The 24,575-nt window shown below is 37.4% G+C and overlaps 2 protein-coding genes across 2 annotated transcripts in view; both read right to left on the bottom strand.

Annotated features, from left to right (window-relative positions):
• The window catches only part of LOC121386005 (ficolin-1-A-like), a 25,785-nt gene extending 25,140 nt beyond the window's left edge, over positions 1 to 645 (bottom strand). Inside the window, exon 1 of the mRNA XM_041516800.1 lies at positions 414 to 645. Coding sequence (XP_041372734.1) covers positions 414 to 645 — 232 coding nt within the window. The remainder of the gene's footprint in view (positions 1 to 413) is intronic.
• Positions 646 to 5,606: 4,961 nt separating this feature from the next.
• Positions 5,607 to 20,773, bottom strand: LOC121386004 (ryncolin-1-like). The gene is made up of 5 exons (XM_041516799.1): positions 20,524 to 20,773; positions 16,468 to 16,610; positions 10,212 to 10,308; positions 9,008 to 9,172; positions 5,607 to 5,869 (listed from the first exon to the last, which is right to left on the bottom strand). Exons 1-5 carry the CDS (start codon positions 20,771 to 20,773, stop codon positions 5,607 to 5,609), a joined length of 918 nt encoding a protein of 305 aa, XP_041372733.1.
• Between the last annotated feature and the right edge of the window lie 3,802 nt (positions 20,774 to 24,575).

The raw sequence follows: 24,575 nt of genomic DNA, 5'->3' as shown, positions 1-24,575 counted from the left end.
CGTTAAATAAAACACTTCTTTCTAATTATAAGTGAATGCATAAAAATACCGCTGATTACCGGGCCGAGCTTACCCATGTCTGAAGTTACCGCATACCATATCGCCAGCTAGATTAAGTGCCTGAATATTTCACTCTGTATCTTTCAGACTCCGAGCTATGCCTTCGATGAGGAAAGACGTGTCGAGTTGCCCACCCACCCCCACCCCCCACCCCCACACCTGGGGGGACTTATTGCAAGCTACGGCTCTTTGTTGGAGTACCGCGTCTCTTAGATTGGCTCACGGGCAACCGTGACTTTAGTGTATGGCGACGTGGTAACAAACACGACGAAGAGGAAGGGAAGAGGAAGGAGGACCTAAACTGGCGGCGGTGCTGTCTGCGTCGCCGCCCCCACCCCCGGAACCCGACGAACCAGTGGCAGCCGACGCGGGTACATCTGAACAGACTGAGCCAGTGGACCAGTCGACGCCGTAGTTGGACACAGTGATCTGCGAGACTCCACGGCGTGCGTCTCCCGTTCCAACCCCTTCGAGGCGTTCGGCGTCGAGTCCCCCACCCCCGGGGGGATCCGCCAAGACCCATATGGGTGGCGCTGCTGCGAAGCGGAAGGCCGTCACCCCACCGAGTAGTGACCAGCCAGCCATGGCTATTGTGTGTGCATAGATAAAACTTGTGATAGTAGTAGTATATTTAAAATCAAAAGCAATGAGTTTAGTGCTAATAGAGATGTATATACGTTTATTAATTACATACCGCCTATTAATGGTACATATTATCACAATAGTGATGTAGATATATTTGAAACACTAGCAGATCACATATCTACATATGCACAGATGGGCGACATTGTTGTTATAGGCGACTTTAATAGTCATTGTCACGGGGATCCTATAATACCCGTAACTGAATGAAACACGATTATTCAAATATCTCTCCTAACTGTATATCTATTAGATCTCTCTGTAACGGGCAGTTCAAAACCCGCGTGTCTCGTCTCTAGGTATGATCAGAGATAAGATCTTATATAAAGTATGTATAATGTAGCACGTTTAGTTCACTAGAAAACACAACAAAAACACAATACACTTTGGAATCTGTATTAACCTACGCTGACAAATGTACTGCCGCAGTAGTTAATTAACAACAACAAATAATAACAACCCAGAACTGATCACTTAATTAGTTAATCTCTAAGTGTCTAGTTTACACAATATTCTAATCACTTCACCGTGACACAACACCCACACGTGTGATAATTGAGAAACGCTTCCAGGGGAACGTAATTAATAAAGGAATTACAACTTTATTTCTAACTGGTTAATTTTTAATTAACCCTTAACTACTCATTCAGTAACCTTGTAATACAGAATTAATACTGGTACCTATCACAATAAAGACAATAACCTACAGTTTACCTAGGTCCTCTAGGATGACTGGTTAAGCTTTATATATATTAGAACAGTGAGCCTACAGTTTACTGCGTCAGATTACCGGCAGCACCGTCTAAATAATATTGGTATAATACAGTATTAAAATATTTAAAGTCACATCAATCACATCAAGGTTATACAACAGAGCAGAAATAATATTTACCAAGTCCAAACGGACGCGTTCCCTGGAAGCCATCCAATATGTTTCTCTCGCATATCTCTAAAACCCTAGCTATTTATCATAAAACCGAATATCGCCTGGGGGTACAACGCGGTCCTCCCCTATCAAGTGATATTTCCACAGCGACCAAGCCGGCATATTTGTTTTAGATGGCCAGACTTGCTGACGCCTAGTCGCCAAAATCACGGTCGTAAAAACCGCACTCGCGGAGGTATTACGTAACTACTGGCCACATGGCCTCCGCATCTGGTCTGGGTGTGTATTGGAAAGAGCACGACCACCGTCGTGCAGAGGTATTACGTAACAAAGTGCCCACCTGGGCTTAAGTGCATATTGGAACTGCACACGGCCCCCTAAAACAATTAATATCGCCACAGGCATAAACAAATTTAAGAGCATATACCGTCACAGTCGTACAGGTACGCTTTGTGATTTCATAGAAACTGACGTCTTAGCAGAAGGTCCATTACATGTATTACAAAACGTGATCGAATATGTACAGGACAGTAATCTCGACCCGCGTCACAGTGAAGACAAAACAGTTAATCAGTTCGGTAGGAAACTTATCGCCCTTTGCAAAGCTAGCGGGTTACAACTAGTCAATGGTAGACACCCAGACGACCGACATGGGAATATCACTTTTTACAATGCAAACGGTACAAGCCTTATTGATTATGTACTCACTAGCGAATCGTGTTTCGATTTAATTTCATATTTTCAATCCGGTAAGTTCAACTGTTTCTCCGATCACGCACCTGTATGTTTCATAATGGGTTGTAATGTAAACACTGCTGATACGCAGGAGCCCGATGAGGTTCGATCACACACTACCGTGACGTGGATCGACGAAAACAATGCTGTCATTGTTTCCAAAGTAGGCGGAAATATGTACAGGTTATAATATATTAACCAAAGCGATATGTTCAACTAAATGTAATAACCAAGGTTGTATATACGTACGTGTTGATAAATTCTCAAACGAACTAAATAATATTATATTACCTTACTGTGACGTCACTACCCATACAAACAGAAATAACTATATGCGCCGGCACACTAGATACCACGGGCGGTGATAAGCCATGGTTTAACGAGGAATGTAAAGCTCGATTTAACGAATATAGGCAAGCTATACATATGTTTAATGGTAGTAGAAGTGAACTAATTCGAATTGAACTCGTACATGTAAAACGAATATACAAGTCATTAGAACGCCGCCTAAAAGGACATTATAAATCCTAACAAGGCAACATGCTCAATTATCTCCGCAAATATAACCCAAAGCAGTTTTATGTACATTTCGAGAAAAGGACTAACAAATAATGAATTCTATAAACATTTTTAGCAAATTGGTTCAAAACGTGTCTAAATTAGACGACGAAATTCTTAAAGGGACATTCCTGAGTTTGCTGAATTGTAAGATGTTTCCAGCTAATAAAATATTTCTACGATTAAACTTACATATTACATATATTTTCTTGTTTCAGTGTCTGTATATTCAATGTGTTTCTGGTCATCTCAATATTTGTAAGAAGCCCAAACTGGATTTTGTCTTCAAATACTTTCGTACGTACAAATTATTTTTATTTTTGGAAATAAAATGAAATTTAACCTAGTACAAATATTGGAACGATCAGAAACACGTTTAATATACAGCCACTAATATTTTATGCAGAATAGTATATTTGATATGTAATTACAGTCGTTAAAAAGTATCTGTTAGTCGATAACATCTTAAACACTGCAGCAAGCTCATGAATGTTCCTTTAAGAAAGTATGACTCTACAATGTATCTAATTGCCTCTGGGTAGGCTAAGCTTGGCGTTTATACATTAATTTACGGTACTATAACAATACACTGCATGGAGTAGGAATCAAATCATTAAATGTAAAAAGAAAACAAACTTATCGAGACCGTTTAAATTAATACATTCCATTTACTTTATTCTGAAGGAAGCGAAATGTCGAAAGATGACTTATAGTCAACTTTGGAGCACACAAGCATTATTTAGCAGTACAGACTGCAAAATAAGAGAACAAACAACATTTAACGTTTCAAAGGCTGTATATGTGGCAACCTGTAATCAACGGCTACCTGTCTTATGCGGTCGCTTTTCTCTACTCCCTAGTGTGTCCGCTTAAGACAGGGTTAACTGTGTGTGTGTGTGTGTGTGTGTGTGTGTGTGTACATACGTATATACAAACATAAATACACACACATTTCTTGCCTATACGCCCTATCCCAAAATCCGACTATATGTTGTCAATGGGAATGTCTGGTATTTCATAACAAATGCGCCCTTGTGTGTGTGTGTGTGTGTGCATGCATATATACATACATAAATACACACACGCCTACTTCCTGCCTATACGCCCTATCCCAAAATCCGACTATATGTTGTTTAACTGTGTGTGTGTGTGTGTGTGTGTGTGTGTGTGTGTGTGTGTACATACAGATATATATATATACATAAATACACACACACCTACTTCCTGTCTATACGCCCTATCCCAAAATCCGACTATATGTTGTCAATGCGAATGTCTAGTATTTCATAACAAATGCGCCCTTGATTAAGGAATGCAGTTTTAATTGTCTTTAATAATTTCAATATTTTAAATATTATATAACTGCTACATATTTAATGCATATAAACCAAAAACAAAACAAAGCAAATCAACAATGATGAAATTAACCAAAACAACCACGTTTAGTGCAGGTGAGTATACACAAACGGATCCAGATAATACATCAGTGGACAAGGAAGTGTTTGCATGATCGTCAAAAACTGTAATAATAATAATAATAATAATAATAGTAATAATAGTAATAATAATAATAGTAATAATGTAGTAATAGTAATAGTAATAGTAATAATAATAGTAATAATAATAATAATACAAATATAAATATATTACCATACTGGGGCCAATTTCATTAAACATCGTACGTTTACGTCTGCAACTAACAGTTATACCAGGCATACGTTGTTTACACGTGTTTGGCATCTATTTCACACGGCAAATTACATCATTACGGAATATGGAGCATTTTAGTGACAAGAAAAAAACAGAAGAAATATTATGTGTACTTAAACAATATTTCTTGTACTATGATATTAATAAGAATTGTTTTTTAGTCGTAGATTTACGTTTACGTGCAAAACTAGGCTTACGATGTTTTGTGAAATTGGGCCCTGGCCTTTACATTAACAGCTGACCGTCTGTTCGAAATAAAATCCATATTATGTTTAAGACAAAATAGTATAAGTTCCTAATTCTGTATGGATGCTATTACTGTTTGGACCCGACAAGGTGAGCTACAGAAGATTCTTAATTATTTGATCATTTGTACCCATCGCATTAATCAAACTAGGGTGGGGGTAGGTCAAGTTTTATTATCCACACCCTAAATAGTTTCTAGTCAGGTGCTAGTTTTCATTGAGTAAAATAGTCTGAACGTGGCATTCCTCTTGTTGGCGGTACAAGCATGACGAATTTTCAAATACATGATCTTCGTGAGAGTGGCTGTCCTCCTATAGATATAGCTTCACGAAATAAAACCACTATTTTGCCAAATTCCCGTTCGACTCTGTGCTGATCACAAATAAAAATTATGTCTTTGAAAATGCACAGAAACATTCCACAGCTTATCGTGTCAGTTATTCCTGACAGAAAATATATTTGGACTATTTTCTATTGAGTAAATCATTGGAGATGGTCTTATCTTCATTGCCTTGTATTTGATAGAGTAATAGTACCCACGGAAACTGTCCCAGAAACATTTCGCAACTTATCGTGTCAGATATTCCTGACAAAAAAAATGTTGTTGGGACTATTTTCTATTTAGTAAATCATTGGAGATGGTCTTATCTTCATTGCCTTGTATTTGATAGAGTAATAGTACCCACGGAAACTGTCCCAGAAACATTCTGCAACTTATCGTGTCAGTTATTCCTGACAAAAACAAAATGTTGTTGGGACTATTTTCTATTTAGTGAATCATTGGAGATGGTCTTATCTTCATCGCCGTGTATTTGAGAGAGTAATAGTATCCACGGAAGGCGGCCCAGTTTACTCCGTCCGCGAATGTGGACTGGTTTCCTCTCAGGTACAGGCCGTTCAGGTTGGACGCATGACATCTAGAGTACCACCACGCTCCTCTATTCTTCTGTGCACAGCTGTGATTATTCAAGGTATCATGGTCTGCATCTTTGGTCGAGAAATTGTAGCCGCCGTGGCTAGTTAGGGAATTGCCTGTAAAAAAACAAAATCCAGAGCTTTTCATTTTAAAAGGACAGTCCTGAGTTTACAACCATTGTAAAATGTTTCCGACAAATAAAGCTTTTTCAATGACGTAACATACAAATTAAATACAATTTCTTATTTAGAATATCAGTGTCTGTGTTTATTGTTGCCCTAATGCTTGTAGTAGCTCAAACAGGATTTTAGTACTAGTGGTAGTCCAATTAATTGGAATAATTGAAGATTGGTTGGTAAACTCCAAATTGCAACTAATCGGTTACAATTTCTGGTAATCGATTATAAACGAACATGCTACGGAAATTGCCGATGTGACACGAATGGTACCTATAAAAATGGTAACTACAAGTTTCAACTGTGTATTTGCAGACCCCTCACATCTCGGAATTGGTCACTGGCGAAGTCAAGATATCAAATCCTGGATACGCGTGCCTTAACCTTAAGTGGATAGTGACACGTTAAAAGAGTACCCGCACCCGTATTTGCAGATTGATCTGTGGCATGTAATGTTTATACGGCGTTACCATTTTGCATAAATGCATAATGTACATTATATCCTACAATAAAAATAGTTAAATCAATTTTGTCTTCATTTATCTTAAATTTATTTGACGAAGGATAAAGTCGAGTTGGGTAATTGAGCGTTCTATTTCCAACTTGCGAGATCCGTGCGTTTCGTAGCAGTTATTCATGTCTAGTTACAAATGTTACAATCTAATTAAAATTAGCTCCACTGGTTGATTACTGTTACCTGTGGATATAACAGCACCCCGTTGGAGCTCATGTCCAGTTGACCTTTCATTCGACTAATCAAAACCTTACTTCCAAAACCATGCCAGTGATTTGAAAAGAATTTGAAAACATTCTCCCGAGTAACGTCTGGAGCTCGACGCGGTAAGACGTGTTTGTTTCGCTTGTGCACACTGCACGTGCTTTCGTGTGCTCGACTTGGGGATCCTTCATTTCGTTGTTTTTGTCAACGAAATGAAGTTTTCTACTGGGATGTATGCGGCCATTGGAACTGATTGAACGCTGGAACGCTTCTCATTTCGACAGCATGCACCACCAGGTTGGATTCATTTTTAGCGAGGTTCCTTGCCTCCACGTCATTTCTCCGGCTCACTAAGTCGACTTGTTTTTTCGTGACTCCTATGACGGTCATTCTGCAGAACGCCACGGTTGTTCGCGTTTAGTCTCTACATGTCCGAGCCTGTCCTAGCAGCACTGGAAGATTGACCGCCCCACTCTAAAAAGAAATAGGAAGCGGGGTCGGCCCCTACTACTCTTTTATAGACTTTACTATACAATGTCGTATCATCCGGAGTCGGGCCCGTCCGCACCACTATACCAACCCATGACGACTGGACTATACCCGTCTGATATTCTCTCTCGTTCAGATGGATCCGGCTTCTCAAGATATGTATTTCAGCACAGCACTACACCTTCAACGTCTCTAATGACTGTCAATCTTGGGGTTGTCTTGATGGGATGCGTCCCTATACGCTGTGCACCCAAACGTCCTTAACGAGGCCACTCACGTGGACATATAGGTCGAACATTTACGTCAAAATTACTTTTTTAAAAAAATTGTTAAATAGTCCGATCCTCTCTTCTTTCTCTTATTTATTTTTGGACTGTCCTAAAATGCTTCAAATTATATAAATATTCGGCCGAGCAGTCAATCCATTTTATTTTTGGCTTGTAACTTTTTATTATTATTATTTTTTTTTAATTCTATTAACTTTTTCACTAATTGCTATTTTCAAAATTCTGCCCATTTTCAACTCTACCCTCCCCCCTCCCCCCATCCCGAGTCAGGCCACTTATCTTATCGGGAGCAGGACTCGGGATGGGCGTGTTCGAATCCCTAGTGGTATATGGGCACGCTAAACTATATATCTATCTATAAAAGGCAAAGTATGATTGGTCGATATTTAAATTATTATTTACAGACGAAATGTTACCTGAACATAGGAGTCCACGCAATGCTGTTAGATCTACTGGTGGACACGTTCATTAGTGCTGTATTTTATGTGTATGTTAATGCGTTTTATAAGTTACTGCACAAGTCAAGTCAAGTCAGTTGGTATATCGTACACTTCATTAGTGCTATATTGTATGTGTATGTTAATGCGTTTTATAAGTTACTGCACAAGTCAAGTCAAGTCAAGTCAGTTGGTATAACGTACACGTTCATTAGTGCTGTATTTTATGTGTATGTTAATGCGTTTTATAAGTTACTGCACAAGTCAAGTCAAGTCAATTGGTATAACTTACACGTTCATTAGTGCTGTATTTTATGTGTATGTTAATGCGTTTTATAAGTTACTGCACAACGACTGACAAAGTCAAGTCAGTTGGTATAATTGAATTGAATGACAAGCACCAAAAAGACATCGGCTATTGGGTGTCAAACTATGTTAATGAATGAATGAATGCATTATAAGTTACTGCACAACGACAAAAACACAAAAAAATATTTGCCAGGCATAAACATTTGCAACTAGTTATCTTAAACACAGTTTTTCTTCAAATAAAGACATCACAAACCACATCGCTAGAAATATTAGTCAAACCTTTAATAAGTAATGCTTGAAAAATGTAGCGGGTTTCCACTCTAAGACTATATTAGAATTACCAAATGTTTGACATCCAATAGCCGACGATAATAAATCAATATACTCTAGTGGTGTCGTTAAATAAAACAAACTAACGTTTTAACTTTAATTGTACAAAGGGGGCGGGACATAGCTCAGTGGTACAGCCCTCGCCTGATGCGAAATCTATCTAGGATCAATCCCCGTCGATGGGCCCATTGTGCTATTTCTAGTTCCAGCCAGTGCTCCACAACTGGTATAAAAACATTCCGTGGTATGTACTATCCTGTCTGTGTAATGATGCATATAAATTATCCCTGGCTGCTAATCGGAAAAGTGGCGACTACGGGTTTCCTCTTTCAATATCTGTGTGGTGCTTAACCATATATTCGACGCCATATAACCGTAAATAAAATGTGTTCAGTGCTTAGTTATATAAAACATTTCCTTCCTTTTAACTGTACAACTGGCCTACACAACGTTCCAGTTAACGATATAACAGAACACAAAAGCAAAATTGAATATGATATCATACCAGCATCCCCACTGTACTTTCCTACTGTCAGCTGAAAATAGTCCTGTTCTGAAGCTAGCGAGAAGTTGGTGTACTGTGCGTACACACGGTTCCCTTCAAAATCTTCCATGTCAACCCGCAAGTCAAAGACACCCAGGCTAGTCAGTCGGTGAATATTTGTGTTTCCTAGAAAACAAAAAACCCCCATGAAATATGAATTATGGACGTAATATGAAAATTGGTTGATTAATGGGTAGTCGTATACATTTTGCAGCAAAACAGATTTAAGCTAATTGTTTTAGATATATAAACGTTTTATTGCTTAAGTTAGGAATGTTTTTTTCCTAAACACCAAACCTATGATTCAATGTGATGACACTATGTCTGTGGGAATGTTCCCTAATTTTTAAAAGGTGCCCTAATATGCACTATAGATATGTGACATAAATTACTCAACCGATAAAAAACCAATGATATACACATAACGTGTGCTTAACCTATCTGAAGTAATAGGCCATCCCATAAAACACGGTGTTGGGAAGAAATGCCCTAAATCATCCCAGAATTTTCATATATGAAACAAAGTTAATTTTTCAAGTTATGACAAACGTTTATACTGCTATAAACCAAATAGCTAAATAGATTCTATCCTATTCTTTTATAAAAATGTTATTGTTTTTGTTTGTTGTTTTTTTTTTTGTTTTTTGTAAATAATTTCTGTTTGGTTTGACGTAATAAAAACGTAAAAGTGTTTTGGAAATAACCAAAAAATGGCAACTTTTGTTTGCAATTTAAAACATAATCGGTTTAGAAATATAAAAAAATATATAATGCATACCACGGCCACCATTTTGGTTTATGGAAGGGTATAGTCTTTTTTATTAAGATAACTCTGACTATTTTCTCTTGGTGATTTTAATCAAATAGAGTTATATCGTATCAAGACTACACCAGTCTACAAACCAAAATGGCGGCCATAATGCTGTAAGCGTCGTTTTATTACTAAGGTATGTATTACAGTTTTATTTATTTCTAAACCGATTATGTTTTACTTGCACACAAAAGTTGTAATTTTTTGTTATTTCCAAAACACTTTTACTTTTTTCTCACGTCAAACCAAACCGAAATTATTTACATAAAAAACGAACAAAAGAAACAACAAAAACATTTTTATAAAAGGATGGAACGAACTATAGGTTCATCGACTTTAATAATGGTCATTTACCTAACCAGAACTCGTTATTCAAATCTCCAAATCCGTCTCTGTATTCATTCCAAGTTCTGTAGAAATCTTCCGATCCGTCCGTCCGTCGCTGAATAACCTATAAATAATAATGGAGATCTTTGAAGTAGTATAATATTTTAAATAACTTATCCTCCCTCAATACCTGCGTGGTCCATAACCATATGTCCGACCGTAAATAAAATGTGTTGAGCGCGTCATTAAATAAAACATTTCCTTCCTTCCTTCCATCGATGGTGATCGATCTTAGAGTCCTTCGCACACATGTGCCCGTTCGTAAAGATCAGTACGACAACGATCTATTACAAAATTAATTATTTTAGAAGATTCTCGATCCTACATTACTAATCAATCTGCGAGTGTACGAGAAACGTGAAATGAAAACGGATAAGTCTGCATTGAGCGCATGTAACGTTAATTTAACGATGTAGTGATTTTTTGTGTATGCAATTTGTCTTCCATACATTGCCTTAATTAGAAATCTGAAAACAGATTAAATCCTATTCGATTTTACAGTTTTAACCAATTCGAGTGTGTACAAAACATGTGAAATGCATATTGATCAACTTGCTTTGAGGTCGTGATGTTTTCGTTTGTGAGATGTAATGAAGTATCCCAAACTCATGTATGAATTCACTGTGTATTTATTCCCCTAATTTTGTGATTAAGTATAAACATTTTAATACATAATGGGCCATTGTCGAATTCAATGTTTGAGTATGAATATTTTAATACATAATGTGCCGTTGTCGTGTTCCGTGATTGAGTATAAACATTTTAATATATAATAGGCCGTTGTCGGGTTACTTCAGGTGCAAAGTTCTAAAAGTGCGCTTACAAAAATGAGGGATGAAGCGCTGTGGTAGGACGTTCGTTTGAGATGCTACGGGAAGTAGGATCAATCTTCCGTACTTAGAAGTAATGTTTTAATTAATTGTTGAAGGGGCCCATATAATATTTCGTTCTAGATATGACCAGGGATGTCATTAATAGGCGGCACCCGGCGATTTTTCGCCGGCTTTTCAATCAATTGTCGCCAGGTATCGAACTTTCAATAAACAGTGCTATTCGACATTTTGTCAAGTACAGCCAGTCGTTTGTTACAAAACCATTATTCCATAAATGTTATTTATAACTGAATAGTCTTCATATCATTAGATGATTTATTAAAGTTGTGAATTTCATTAATGTTGTCAGTGTTCTCGCTACTCCATGTTCACGGGACGGGACGGGCCGCCCCGCTATTGCGTTTTGCCGCCTCCCCACCCCCATTTATCTGCGCACCTCTTTATTTGTCCGCATCCTTACAGCACCCAGCTGCGCTATTTCAAAATGCACACTTTTTTCACGCACTGAAAGAAATCGATCAGTCTGCATACTAGATATCAACGGAAACGAGCCGCAGTACGTTCGAAAACGCATCCGACGAAAAACTCCAGTAGCTTACGAGTTACGTTACGTAATTTAACAGTATTTTTAACAGCCTCTATTGTGTTCCATACCAGTATCCATTTATATGTTTAATAATAAATAATACAAATTATATATTATTTGAGCAATAAAAACAATTTTTATCGTCTCGGCAATCTCCGACAGAAAAAACACACAACTTATATGGCGCCAAATGTATCACGTGATCAGAACGGTCATTCTGTCTTTTGTGTCCACTGATTCTCGTCAGCTATTTTGACCTCATTTGCAGATTTAATTGGTCGTAACTGATGATTTTTACTTACTGTCATTTGTTTATTCCAAAATCCCTAATAAAATATAAGAAACTTTTAATTGTGTTAGGGATATCACCGCTTACGCTAACAACGGAAGCGTTAGTGTTCATCATTGCAATAAGTTATCTTGGGCGCCAAATAATATATACACCGCCTTTAAAAAACGGAACTACTATTGTCGGATCGATTCATTCGATGATGATCGAAATAAAAAAGAATATAGAAAAAACGTAATCCCACATTTGGGAATCACTTTGGAAAAAAATCGTTATTATTTTTCTGATATATTGAAATCTTTATTAAAATAATATTAAAACTGCGATCGGTTCACCAAAACGAATGCCTGTGAATGTTCAGACCGACAATATATCTCTGGTTCAACTACATAAAAAATGAGTCAGCTTGTACATCGTACCACCTTTTTTGTAACAGATACTTCGGTACAAAATAAGGGGTAGATCTTTCCAGTCTTTTGTTTTCTTTCTTTCTTTTTCTTTCTGTTGTTTTTTGAAGAGCGGGGGTGGGGCGAGTCGCACAGCCGACCTCTTTCAATTTTCACCCACTGTATTGGGTACCCTGTCCAGGCTTTACATCTCACTAATTTGGCTGTTTGTCTCTTCTGAGTTGACTACACTGGGGTCCTTTTAGTAAAGTAATGTTAATAATAGCTAGTACATATTCAGAAATGCATTTCAAGTTATTTTCGTCTAATTACACCTTAACATTCCATTGGTTTTAAAGTTAGATTGTACTTAATTTTGGCACACCCTGTCTTGCCTGTGTGTTCTCGAGGAGGGGTGAAGTTTATAAGAGTTTTTATTTTAAAAATGCATTTATACTGTAATTGTTTCACAACTACTAGGCCATTGCCATCTAAATTTGGTGTGAAGTTTCCTAGCCCGAGTACTCTGACTGTAAGAGAGCTAGACGGACGTTTGGACATAGACACGCTCTCAGTACAGTCAGAGACCAAGCTATGCCGAATTGCCGACAACCAAAAAGTGGTCAAAGATTTCCGCACTAATACCATAACAATCCTATGTTTGACGTCAAATACATTTACATCGACCATTTTCGAGTTACTTGATTAAAAAAATTCAGATATTAATCAAATCACTACACTACAGAAAGAAACCCACAGCACTACAGAAACTCCGCACCCGCATTCAGCTTCCGTCTTCCAGGGGCAAACGACAAGTCCGACAATCACAAAACAAAAGAACGAGCAGAAATTCTCGGCTATTGGATGTCAAATATTGGTAATTTTATCATAGTGTTAGAGAGGAAATCTGCTATATCTAGCCATTCCCAGTCTGGTCACTGGGTGAGGGAAATAGTGCAATGGACCCACCGTCGGGGATTGATCCCAGAAAACGAGCGCTTTACCACTGGGCTGTGGACAATCACCAAAGCGACAGAGAGTGGTACCACACACACACACACACACACACACACACACACACAGAAACAATATTACATTCACGGTTTCACAAAAAAGTATTTCAAAGTCGTATGTTGGCATGTTTCTGGCATATCAAAGGCCGTGGTAACGACATATGCCTATAAAACATCACTAGATAAAATGTAGCGGGTTTCCTTTCTACATATGATTCAAATAACATCCATCGATGATTAATGAATTAATGTGCTATTGGATGTCAAATATTTGGTAATTTTCACGATCATAGTGTTAGAGAGGATTGTTGTGGTATTAGAGCGGAAATCTTTGACAACTTTTTGGTTGTCGGCGATTGTGTTTGGCGGGACGGTCCCTGGAAGACGGAATGGCTGAGTGGGCGATCATGTGACGCAAACGTCACGATATAGGTCGGCGAACTTAGAATTCTGCTGTCCGGAGTTTGCCGAAGCAATTGCCAAAAAAATACATAGCTTGGTCTCGGACTGTAATGAGAGCGTATTTATGTCCAAATGTGAAACATGATTGAAAATGAATCTATGAGCATATAACATGGCATTAATATTTTCTGGGAAGGACCCTAATCAGTACCGTTGTCATTCGACCCACATAAAATGACCTAAACACTAATTATTCACCATCAGGTCTTTTTTCCGCATCGTGATTAATTGCCGCCTGCAATTTAATTTTCACCTGCTATTTTTTATTCTTAATGACAACACTGATGACCTGCAATGTTTAATACCCCCAAAAAACTAAATATTCGGATGGATTTTGTTTTATTTAACGACAGCATTAGAGCACATTGATTTATTAATCATCGGCTGTTGGATGCCAAAGATGTGGTAATTGTGATATATTGTCTTAGAGGAAATTCGTTCATTCATTAATTCATTCATTCATTTCAACTTACTTTCCTGCTTATATCCAATTAAGATCCACGCACGCTGTCCTGGACACACACCTAAGCTATCCAGGCTGTCTGTCCAAGCCAATGGGTTAGCTGTTTTGTGGTTTGTGGTCAGTGGTTAGTGAGAAAGAAGAGGGTGTAGTTGTCTTACCCACTGAGTCGTTAAAACTCGCTCTGGGTGGGAGCCTGTACCGGGCAGCGAACACTGTGCCTTTGGCTTAACCACGACACCACCAAGGCTGATGAAAACTCGTTAAGTGTTTCCATTAGACAGATTATGTGTCCACCGCAGGCAGGGTTGAAAAGTACCAGTCACCCGGTCGCCCGTGGAGACCTTTATTAGCTAAGGGCGACTAAGACTTTTACAAATATAGTCCGTTGGGCGACCATCGATTTTAGAGTCGGACGAGTATGGTGCCAGTTAAAAAAGAAACTCACTGAAACTGAATCGAATGCGACAAAACACACCGCGACTGTGCTGACGCGAACTACAGATCTTGCAAACACAGACATAGAACATGAACTAATAACAGGGCCCGTGCTTATACAACGTTTAGCGTCCAGACTCAAATTCCAGTGACGTCACACGCATGCACTTGGTATGGCGTTGTCATGACATTAGTGTCTCATACTCTATTAGGGTCTCGAGTGTAGACTCTAAAAGTTTTATAAGCACTAGGACTTACATGATGACATACCCGTCCAATTTGTAATATGATTAAAATGTACATCGTATTATTTTGTAAAATGTTTGTTTTGAATATTTCAAAGATTTATTTTTTTGTCGATATTTAATTTATTAGTAGTCTATTACTCCAAAGTAAATGCACATATGCATACATTAACACACACACACACACACACACACACACACACACACACACACACACACACAATATTACATTTTACTAAGGCAGAACATATTAATTTTGAGACTATTGCAGTTTGCGTCAAAAGGTAACCGATGAATAAATATTGGTATGCAACGTCATAATGAATAAAGATAAAATTCTTATAAAAACATATTAATGTATTAAGTTTTAAACCCATACCATCTCAGGTAACATGTTTTGGGGAAAAACGTTGAGATTAAATTAAAAAGAAAATTCTTTACAAATTACCACCAAACTGCATAGGCTAAATCTTCTTTCTGATACATGTTTTAAGGCAATTGATGGAAAATCCAAGGTAATCTGAACGACAAAGCCGTAATATATGACCAGGGCCGTATCTTCGCACAATACAGAGTCGAATGAGTGTTTGGCAAAATAGTGGATGATTCCATGGATCTAATACTAGTTCCTCGACTATAGAAGGAGAAGCCACTCCCGAGGAAATCCTTTACTTGCATCGCCAGTTTATTTCATGACGGTTGGATCACCACAGAGGACTGCCACTACTATACTAGTTTACTAAAGTAACGCGCAGTTCTACTTTTAGCTTCTTTGTACGGCGTTATATCAAGTTGCATACTTTGGCTGTTCTAGCATTTTGTCTTCACCCCAGTATTAAAAATGAGAAACATTTTTATTCATAAAGAATTTCAGCTGGTATGGGTTTACAACTTAATTCCATGTTTTTATATGAGTTTTAACTTTTAACTTCTTTTTTTTATTATCGGTTACCTTTTGACAAAAAACGGACTATATACGGTTATTATTTAACAAAGAACATTCTAATTTTGAACTTGGCTGCGCAGTTAAATTGTAATGTGGTAACTGGAGGGCTAGTTGAATTTGAGAATGACTGAATTAATGTTTAACGACACCCCAACACGAACAAATACATCAGCTATTGGGTGTTAAACTATGGTAAATGCAACGTTAAACAAAACAAAGTAGAGACAGAGACAGAAAGATAATATGGGGGGGGGGGGGGGGGGATGGTATGTTTTGTATTGTATTGTCGTTAAACAAATCCTTTTCTGATAATGGGTGCTGAGATCATGCTTCTGATTTCAAATGTTAATTGTAAGATAAGACTGGATGAACGCCCCATACGACAAGCCAGCACAGCAGAGCTTTGACCTAAGGACAGCGTGATTGAACTTTATTCCCGAATATCATTAACACAATTTGCGTTCTATTTAAAATATATAATTCAATTTTATAAATTTCTCGGTGCGCGTGGGCGTGGGTGTCGGCGAGGGTGTTATTTCTGATTGCCACTATTATCATAACTCACCAACCAGCCTCCATCGTTTAACGTCATTTCACAATAAACGTTGATTGGAGTTCCGTTGTCACGTGGGACAATCTGATACACGCCATTGGTCTCGCCGTTCATCATGACGTCATAGCAATCTGACTGGACTTCAGGGACGACTTCTGAAATATAGATGTCGGTCTCTTTTAATATTTGACATATTTTGTTTATAAAAAAATAAAAAAAAATAAAAAATACCCCCCCCACCAAAAAAAAAGAAGAAAAAAAAAGAAAAGAAATAACCCAACAACAAAAAAAGCGCTACCATATCGAGCGATTTCTCGTTCCAGCCAGTGTACTACGATTGGTATATCAAAGGCCGTGGTATGTGCTATTCTGTTTGTGGGATGGTGCATATAAAAGATCCATATATATATATATATATATATATATAGTTGTTATCTCACATAGTACATTAGTTATATACAGTGTTATTATCTCACATATTTCATTAAACATTAAATACAATTATTTGATATCATATATTAAACATCAGTTACATACATTATTTTATTACATAATTCATTAAACGTTACAGACATTGTTATTATATGACAAAATACATTAAACATTAGTTATGTTTGTAGGCCATTAAACGAGCTTCCAATTCATATCATGTTTATTTTTTGAATAAAATAAATTTAAGATTCCAAGACCTATAGCGAGTGGCAATAAAACCTATTTCAAGAGAGACATAAACATGACAGCTAGTTTAAATATCCTATTTATTACCCATAATCGATTTTAATTTATATCTTTGATCTCATTTGGATGTCGTTCTGTAAGGTGATAATGTCTCAAACGATGACGTCACCATACGACGTGGAAGTATTACGTCCCAACTGACGTTCTAGTGGGATGTATCACTTTGATATGAACCAAGATATTTTAACCATATGGGTAAAACATTGTTACTTAATAGCATAATACATTAAACATCAGATATATACATTATTATTTGACATTATATAATAAATATTAGTTATATGTAGTGCTATTATTATCGCACATAATGCAATAAAACGTTAGCTATGTAGATTATTCTGACATAATAGAATACTAGAATACAATTAGTTGTGTTCATTGATATTATACAATACATTAAACATTATTTCTGTTTAATATTTTCTCACATAATACATTAAAGGGTTCATCTTAAGAACCTTTTTAGCGACTACAATTGCATATCAAATATACACACAAATATATATATGTCTGGGAACTAAAAAAACAGCGAATAAATTATGAAATAAGCTGGCAAATTATCAAACAATCGAACACGTACAAACGAAACTCCGGCCAATGCAATCTGTGCATTGAGGAAAAGCTCGCCATCCTACAAACAAAAGACAAAAATAATCTCAACAAAAGGACTGAGCTCATCTCAAAATGCCGTCATACCAGCAAGCTTAAACCACGCAACCGCAGTACATAAAAACCTAGCCCGAGTACTCTGACTGTAAGAGAGCTAGACGGACATTTGGACATAAACACGCTCTCATTACAGTCAGAGACCAACCTATGTCTTTTTTTGGCAATTCCTGACTACCAAACGGTAGGCAACGAGTCCCGCTCTAATACCACAACAATCCTATGTTTGACGTCAAATACCTTTACATCAATCATTTTCGAGTTAAGTGATACAAAAAAATCCACATATTAATCACTAATACACTTACTACAGAAAGAAACCCGACAGCACCCACATTCAGCTACGCTTCGTGACACTCCGTCGCAACAATTGCAAAGCTCGGCGATCTATTTCGAGACGTAGACCACGTGATCGCGCACTGGGCGATTCCGCCTTGTGCAGCAGTTACAGGGGCCGTCTCATATCAAGCGGTTATTATTTTCATAAACAAATCGTCAGTCAAAAAAAGAACTTGTAAATCAGCGACAAATATCATTGTCGTACTGTTAACTGCCAATGCGTATCGATGGGTAATCTCATTAATTGTGGCTACATTCTACGCTGAAAAAAGTTCTAAACCTTTTTTTAAAACTCCCACACACCCCTCTCGTTCTGAGTACAGTTTGTGTGGCCCTGATCAGAAATCGTGGTAGCGTACTTGAACATCAAACTGATATAAGCAGGTTAATTCCCGACATCGGACCTGGCAGTCATTTGTGGCCATACATGCATACGGCGAAACTCATCGCCATCGGTCCCTAGGCGTCAGCTTGTCTACTATGACGGAACTCCTGTCTACAACTGATCATTGAGTATTGTGTTACAGAATCGGTCTTTGTTCAGTTGTTGAAAACAATTGGGCTGTGTTCTACGTAGGTTAATTCATTGTCAATAATTATTAACTACCATACATATATGTGATTTACATTTGCTTGGATAAAACGATCGTTCATATGAAATTAGTTATTAAGCAAACAGAATACTTACAACCAACCCAAAACAAAAATTTGAACAATTTTTATTACTTAATTTACTAGTATCCTACCGCCTTTTTCTTCTTTATTTTTCTTTTTTCTTTTTAATGAGATATTACACCACAGTTTCACATTTGAGTCATTTCCGCATATTTCTTAGGGAGTGGGTTTCAGCTCAGTCGTTTGAGTGTTCGCGTCGCAGGATCGAACAACCTCGATGGATCCATTCAACCAATTGATTTCTTTGTCGGTCCAACTAATGCACCAGAACTGGTCAGTGGCCTGTGGGAAAGTACATATAAAAGATCCATTGCTAATGTAGCGGGTTTCTTCTCCAATACTCATATCAGAGTTACCAAATGTTTGACATCCAATAGCTAGTGATTAATTAATCAATGTGCTCTAGTGGTGTCGTTGAACAAAACAAATTTCAATATTTTTTAGTTTGATCTGAATAGCAAAACAACTATAAGATAAGTTTTAAAGATCGAATGAGCTATGCACCGATTCAATTTTGATTTTGCAGTAACAAGCATTGCCATCCTTCCCTGTAACGCCTCGGAATACATCTTATGATACCCCATCCCCTCAAGAGCGTTACGTAATTGTTGAAAAAAAAAACCCCACACACTCACACTCTACTACTGTACTAATGACTAATTCATAAAACATAAAATAATCAAATTAAATTACTACTTACTTTATCTTTCATAAGAGGAGGCAGTACGTAGCACATACTTTTGCCGTATCCTGTCGATAACACCCAAATGTATCCTTCAAATTCAAAATGGAATCAATAATGTGTAATTGTTTTGGTTTAATGACGTAATGAAATCCAAATTCATCCAAAACGGCATTAGCCAACTCTTCCATGTTGTAACTTCGCTTGATATGAGACGGCCCCTGTAACTGCTGCACAAGGCGGAATCGCCCAGTGCGCGATCACGTGGTCTACGTCTCGAAATAGATCGCCGAGCTTTGCAATTGTTGCGACGGAGTGTCACGAAGCGTAGCTGAATGTGGGTGCTGTCGGGTTTCTTTCTGTAGTATGTGTATTAGTGATTAATATGTGGATTTTTTTGTATCACTTAACTCAAAAATGATTGATGTAAAGGTATTTGACGTCAAACATAGGATTGTTATGGTATTAGAGCGGGACTCGTTGCCTACCTTTTGGTAGTCAGGAATTGCCAAAAAAAGACATAGGTTGGTCTCTGACTGTAATGAGAGCGTGTTTATGTCCAAATGTCCGTCTAGCTCTCTTACAGTCAGAGTACTCGGGCTAATAAAAACCCTGCAATCTATTCACCAGTGTCAGCTATCTGAAGATCGTCAAAGGGCGTGAAACTCTGAGTAATAGCGTAAGACCAAAGTGCAATATATATATATATATATGTATGTATATGTATGTATGTGTGTCTGTGTGTGTGTGTGTGTGTGTGTGGTGTGTGTGTGTGTGTGTTTGTTCAGAATAACAACATACAATGCGTTTCCGGTCGTGTACTAATGTTTGTAGCGACTATTGGTCATTTGATTTTGTAATACATATTTCTTTCGTACGTGCGAAATTATTACTAAAACCATTTGGACGATAAAAACACACCTTGTTTATAAAGATACCAATATTTTAAACAGAAAAAGTTCACTTACCGTAAAGCAGACATCCAACGTGCTCTACAAATGAATATGAATACACACTGACGTTGTAGACATAACATAGGCCGTTGTCGTCGTTGTATGAGTATCCTTTGCATTCGACATCTCTGTAGCAGACTCTAGCACATTCCAATATGTTGTTAACGTTGCTTTCAGTCGCTGGAATTCCGTTTGGCTTCAAGTTGGCATAGAGTGGTGAAAGCCGACTTACTTTGTTAACACTGGAGACTAGTTTAAGTGTCATCACCATGGATAATAAAACACGAAACAACATTATTGTTTTAATATTAATAATTTATCAGTGCCAGGTTGCTGTTTTGTTTGTTGTTTTTTTCAATCCATATGTCTTTGTTTTTAAATTAAAACCCCCAATATATATATTTTTTTATTCATTATTTTTTGTATCCCTCCAAAACCAGTGTCTCCTGAGTTTTGGACTTTAACAATAATATCCTGTCGAGTTCTCTTTTTTTCCAGCAATGAATATCAATTTCGTTTATATTTTAATTTGATCAAGTTTTTTTCCTATAGTATCTGCTTATTTCGCCTGTATTTCAGAATGGATATTTGTTGAACGAAATATTCTATTGCCGGCACGTTCTGAATACGTTCTTGCTTTGGTGGCTGTTGGTAAATGACTGTACGCAACGATGTCTAAAATGTAGAATATATCACGGAGCAAATGAAATATTCTGATATTGTTTGCTTTATTTTCTGGTTAAAAGAAATAGAATTAATGGAACTGATGTCGTTTTTTTCAACTTTGCACTTCACGACACTTTAAACAAGCATACAAACATAGTGTCGTTGATAAATACATTAATATTTTATTTTATTGTGATTAACTTCTTTTTTATTTCTCGTTTACTTTAAAAGCAATTAGTATACATAATAAAGAGTCGTTCACCATTATTATCCTAACAAGCGTTAATGTCAGAGTAAGCTTTTAAAAAGAAAAATGTCCATTCACATATCGACTTTTTATGTTCTTTGAATGGAAGAAACGGGATGTTAAAACATCTAATTTGAAGGAGTCATAGACAGTTCGGTGAGTGTGAAGAGTTATTAGCATCTTGTCAGTCAGTAATATCATTTAATTTTAACTTCATGTTTATATTCAATTTAATTAATATTTCAGCAGGACAGTAGGGTAATGGTTAGCTGTTGGTGGTTTCTGTATGCATATGCAAACACCGACATATCATTCTGGCACATAAATTGTTCCATCAGGTATATGATGTCCATGGACTGCTGGGAGTGTTGAAGCCCAAGATGTCCCATTTGCCCAAGATGTCCCAATTGGGACATCTTGGGCCAAGAGATGCCATATACTTTGTTACATTTGCTTAAATCGTTCAAATAGTGTTTTGTAGAACACATTAATTAATTAATCATCGGCTATTGGCTATCATAAAAATGGTAATTCTGATAGGTCTTGAGAGGAAACCTGTCACAATTTTCCATTAGCAGCAAAGAGTCTTTTATATGCACTTTCCCAAAGAAAGGACACACCTCGGTGACGTCGTGGTTAGGCCATCGGTCTACATGCTGGTAGGTACTGGGTTCGGATCCCAGTCGAGGCATGGGATTTTTAATCCAGATACCGACTCCAAACCCCGAGTGAGCGCTCCGTAAGGCTCAATGGGTAAGTGTAAACCTGATATAGTCTTAGACAGGAAATCCGCTACATATTTTCATTAGTAGCAAGATATCGTTTATATGCACATAGCCAGGATAGCACATATCACGACTGTGACGGAACATACTCTTATTTTTTTTCGCCTGTGGCGATGTTAATGGTTTTAGAGGGCTGTGTGCAGCGTGGTTACGTAATACCCCCGCGCGATGATGGTCGAGCTGTTCCCAATATGCACTTAGACTAGATGGGCACTTTGTTACGTAATACCTCCGCGCGACCGTACCCCCTAATACACACCCAGATCAGGTGTGGAGGCCATGTGGCCAGTAGTTACGTAATACCTCCGCGAGTTCTGTTTTACGACCTTGTATTCCTAGCGGAATGGCGACAGCTAGTCTGACCATCTAACAAAAAATGTCGTCTTGGTCGCTGTGGAAAATTCATATGATAGGAGGAGTACCGCGATGTGCCGCCAGGCGATATTCGGATTTTTGAATAAATAGATATGATTTTAGAGATATCGGAGAGAAACATATTGGAAGGCTTCCGGGGAACGTGTCCGTTTGGACTGGTAAATATATATTTCTGCTCTGTTGTATAACCTTGCTGTGATTGATGTGACTTTAAATATTTTAATACTGTATTATACCAATATTATTTAGATAGTGTCTCCGGTAATCTGACGAAGTAAATAGTAGGCTTCACTGTTCTAACATATTAAAGCTTAGTCAGTCATCCTAGAGGACCTAGGTAAACTGTAGGTTATTGTCTTTATTGGGATATGTACCAGTATTAATTCTGTATTACAAGGTTACTGAATGAGTAGTTAAGGGTTAATTAAAAATTAACCAAGTAGGAATAGAGTTGTAATTCCTTTATTAATTAAGTTCCCCTGGAAGCGTTTCTCAATTATCACACGTGTGTGTGTGTTGTATCACGGTAAAGTGATTAGAATATTGTGTAAACTAGACACCTAGTGATTAACTAATTAAGTGATTAGTTCTGGGTTGTTATTATTATTGTTGTTGTTAATTAATTAACTGCGGCAAATATATTTGTCAGTTTAAGGTTAATACAGATTCCCAAGTGTATTGTGTTTTGTTGTGTTTTCTAGTGAACTAAACGTGCTATATTATATATTTATATAGGATCTTATCTCTGATATACCTAGAGCTGAGCCACTCGGGTATTGGACTGCCAGATAGAGAGCGATCTAATAGATATACAGTTAGAAGAGATATTTGGATAATCGTGTTTTATTCAGTTACGGGTATTATAGGATCCCCGTGACAACGACCTTTGATATATCCCAATGAGACCACCGAAGGTGATCGACCTCAGACCGACCGCGTATGTAGCGAGCGCTTTACCACTGGACTACGTGACGCCCGCGACATTGGTTTCGCCGGAGGTTTAATGACGGGGCAAAGTGAAGCTGATTAATGCGAAGTTTTTATTCACTTCGCCCGCTAGCGTGAGGTATGCATGATAAATATATAGTTACATACATACATGTACATATATACATACATGTATTTGGTGGCATGGGGTAATTGTTTAGGCCGGAAAGGATTTACTTATCTCCTACACCAATGTATGCAATAGCCAACCTCGACATACATACGATACATAGGTATTCATAAATCAATACATACATACATGCATGCATACATACATACATACACCATACATACACACATACACATGAGCGAGCAAATATGTTTGTAAGCTTTGACAAAATTATAGCCACGCGAAAAACTCTTGAACATTTTAAATTTATTGCATTATAATTGATTAGACACACTTATAACGTAAAGGTATTGTTAGTTAAAAATGAACATTATCAGTCAGTTAACACATACATATCTTTCTTCGGCATGTATGTATGACTAATCAGGGCTTCTAGAATTTTTACAAAATCCACTAGCCATGGGATCAGTGATTAAAACTATTTACTAGCCATGATTAAAAATTCACTAGCCCTACTTTACTTTACGTTAATACATTTTTACTAAACAGTAATACTCAGATGTCACCTAAAGAGGGTGATACAGCTTTAAAACACTAACATTGGTGGGTTGGGGTGGGGGCAGAATAATGATATTTACTCTGCAAAATGTTACAAGTTGTTTTCACTAGCCCAACAATGAATATCACTAGAAATGGGGTGGGGCTACATTTTAGAATGTTTGTTTTTTCACTAGCTGTCGGGCATGACAATAATAGTTATTTACTAGCCCAACATTGAATATCACTAGAAATGGGGTGGGGCTACATTTTAGAATGTTTGTTTTTTCACTAGCTGTCGGGCATGACAATAATAGTTATTTACTAGTCCAACGTTGAATATCACTAGAAATGGGGCGGGGCTACATTTTAGAATGATTTTTTTTTTCACTAGCTGTCG

Source organism: Gigantopelta aegis, chromosome 12 (genome assembly GCF_016097555.1).
Source record: "Gigantopelta aegis isolate Gae_Host chromosome 12, Gae_host_genome, whole genome shotgun sequence".
NCBI classification, from domain to species: domain Eukaryota; kingdom Metazoa; phylum Mollusca; class Gastropoda; order Neomphalida; family Peltospiridae; genus Gigantopelta; species Gigantopelta aegis.
This window is presented reverse-complemented; position numbering and strand designations above follow the sequence as displayed.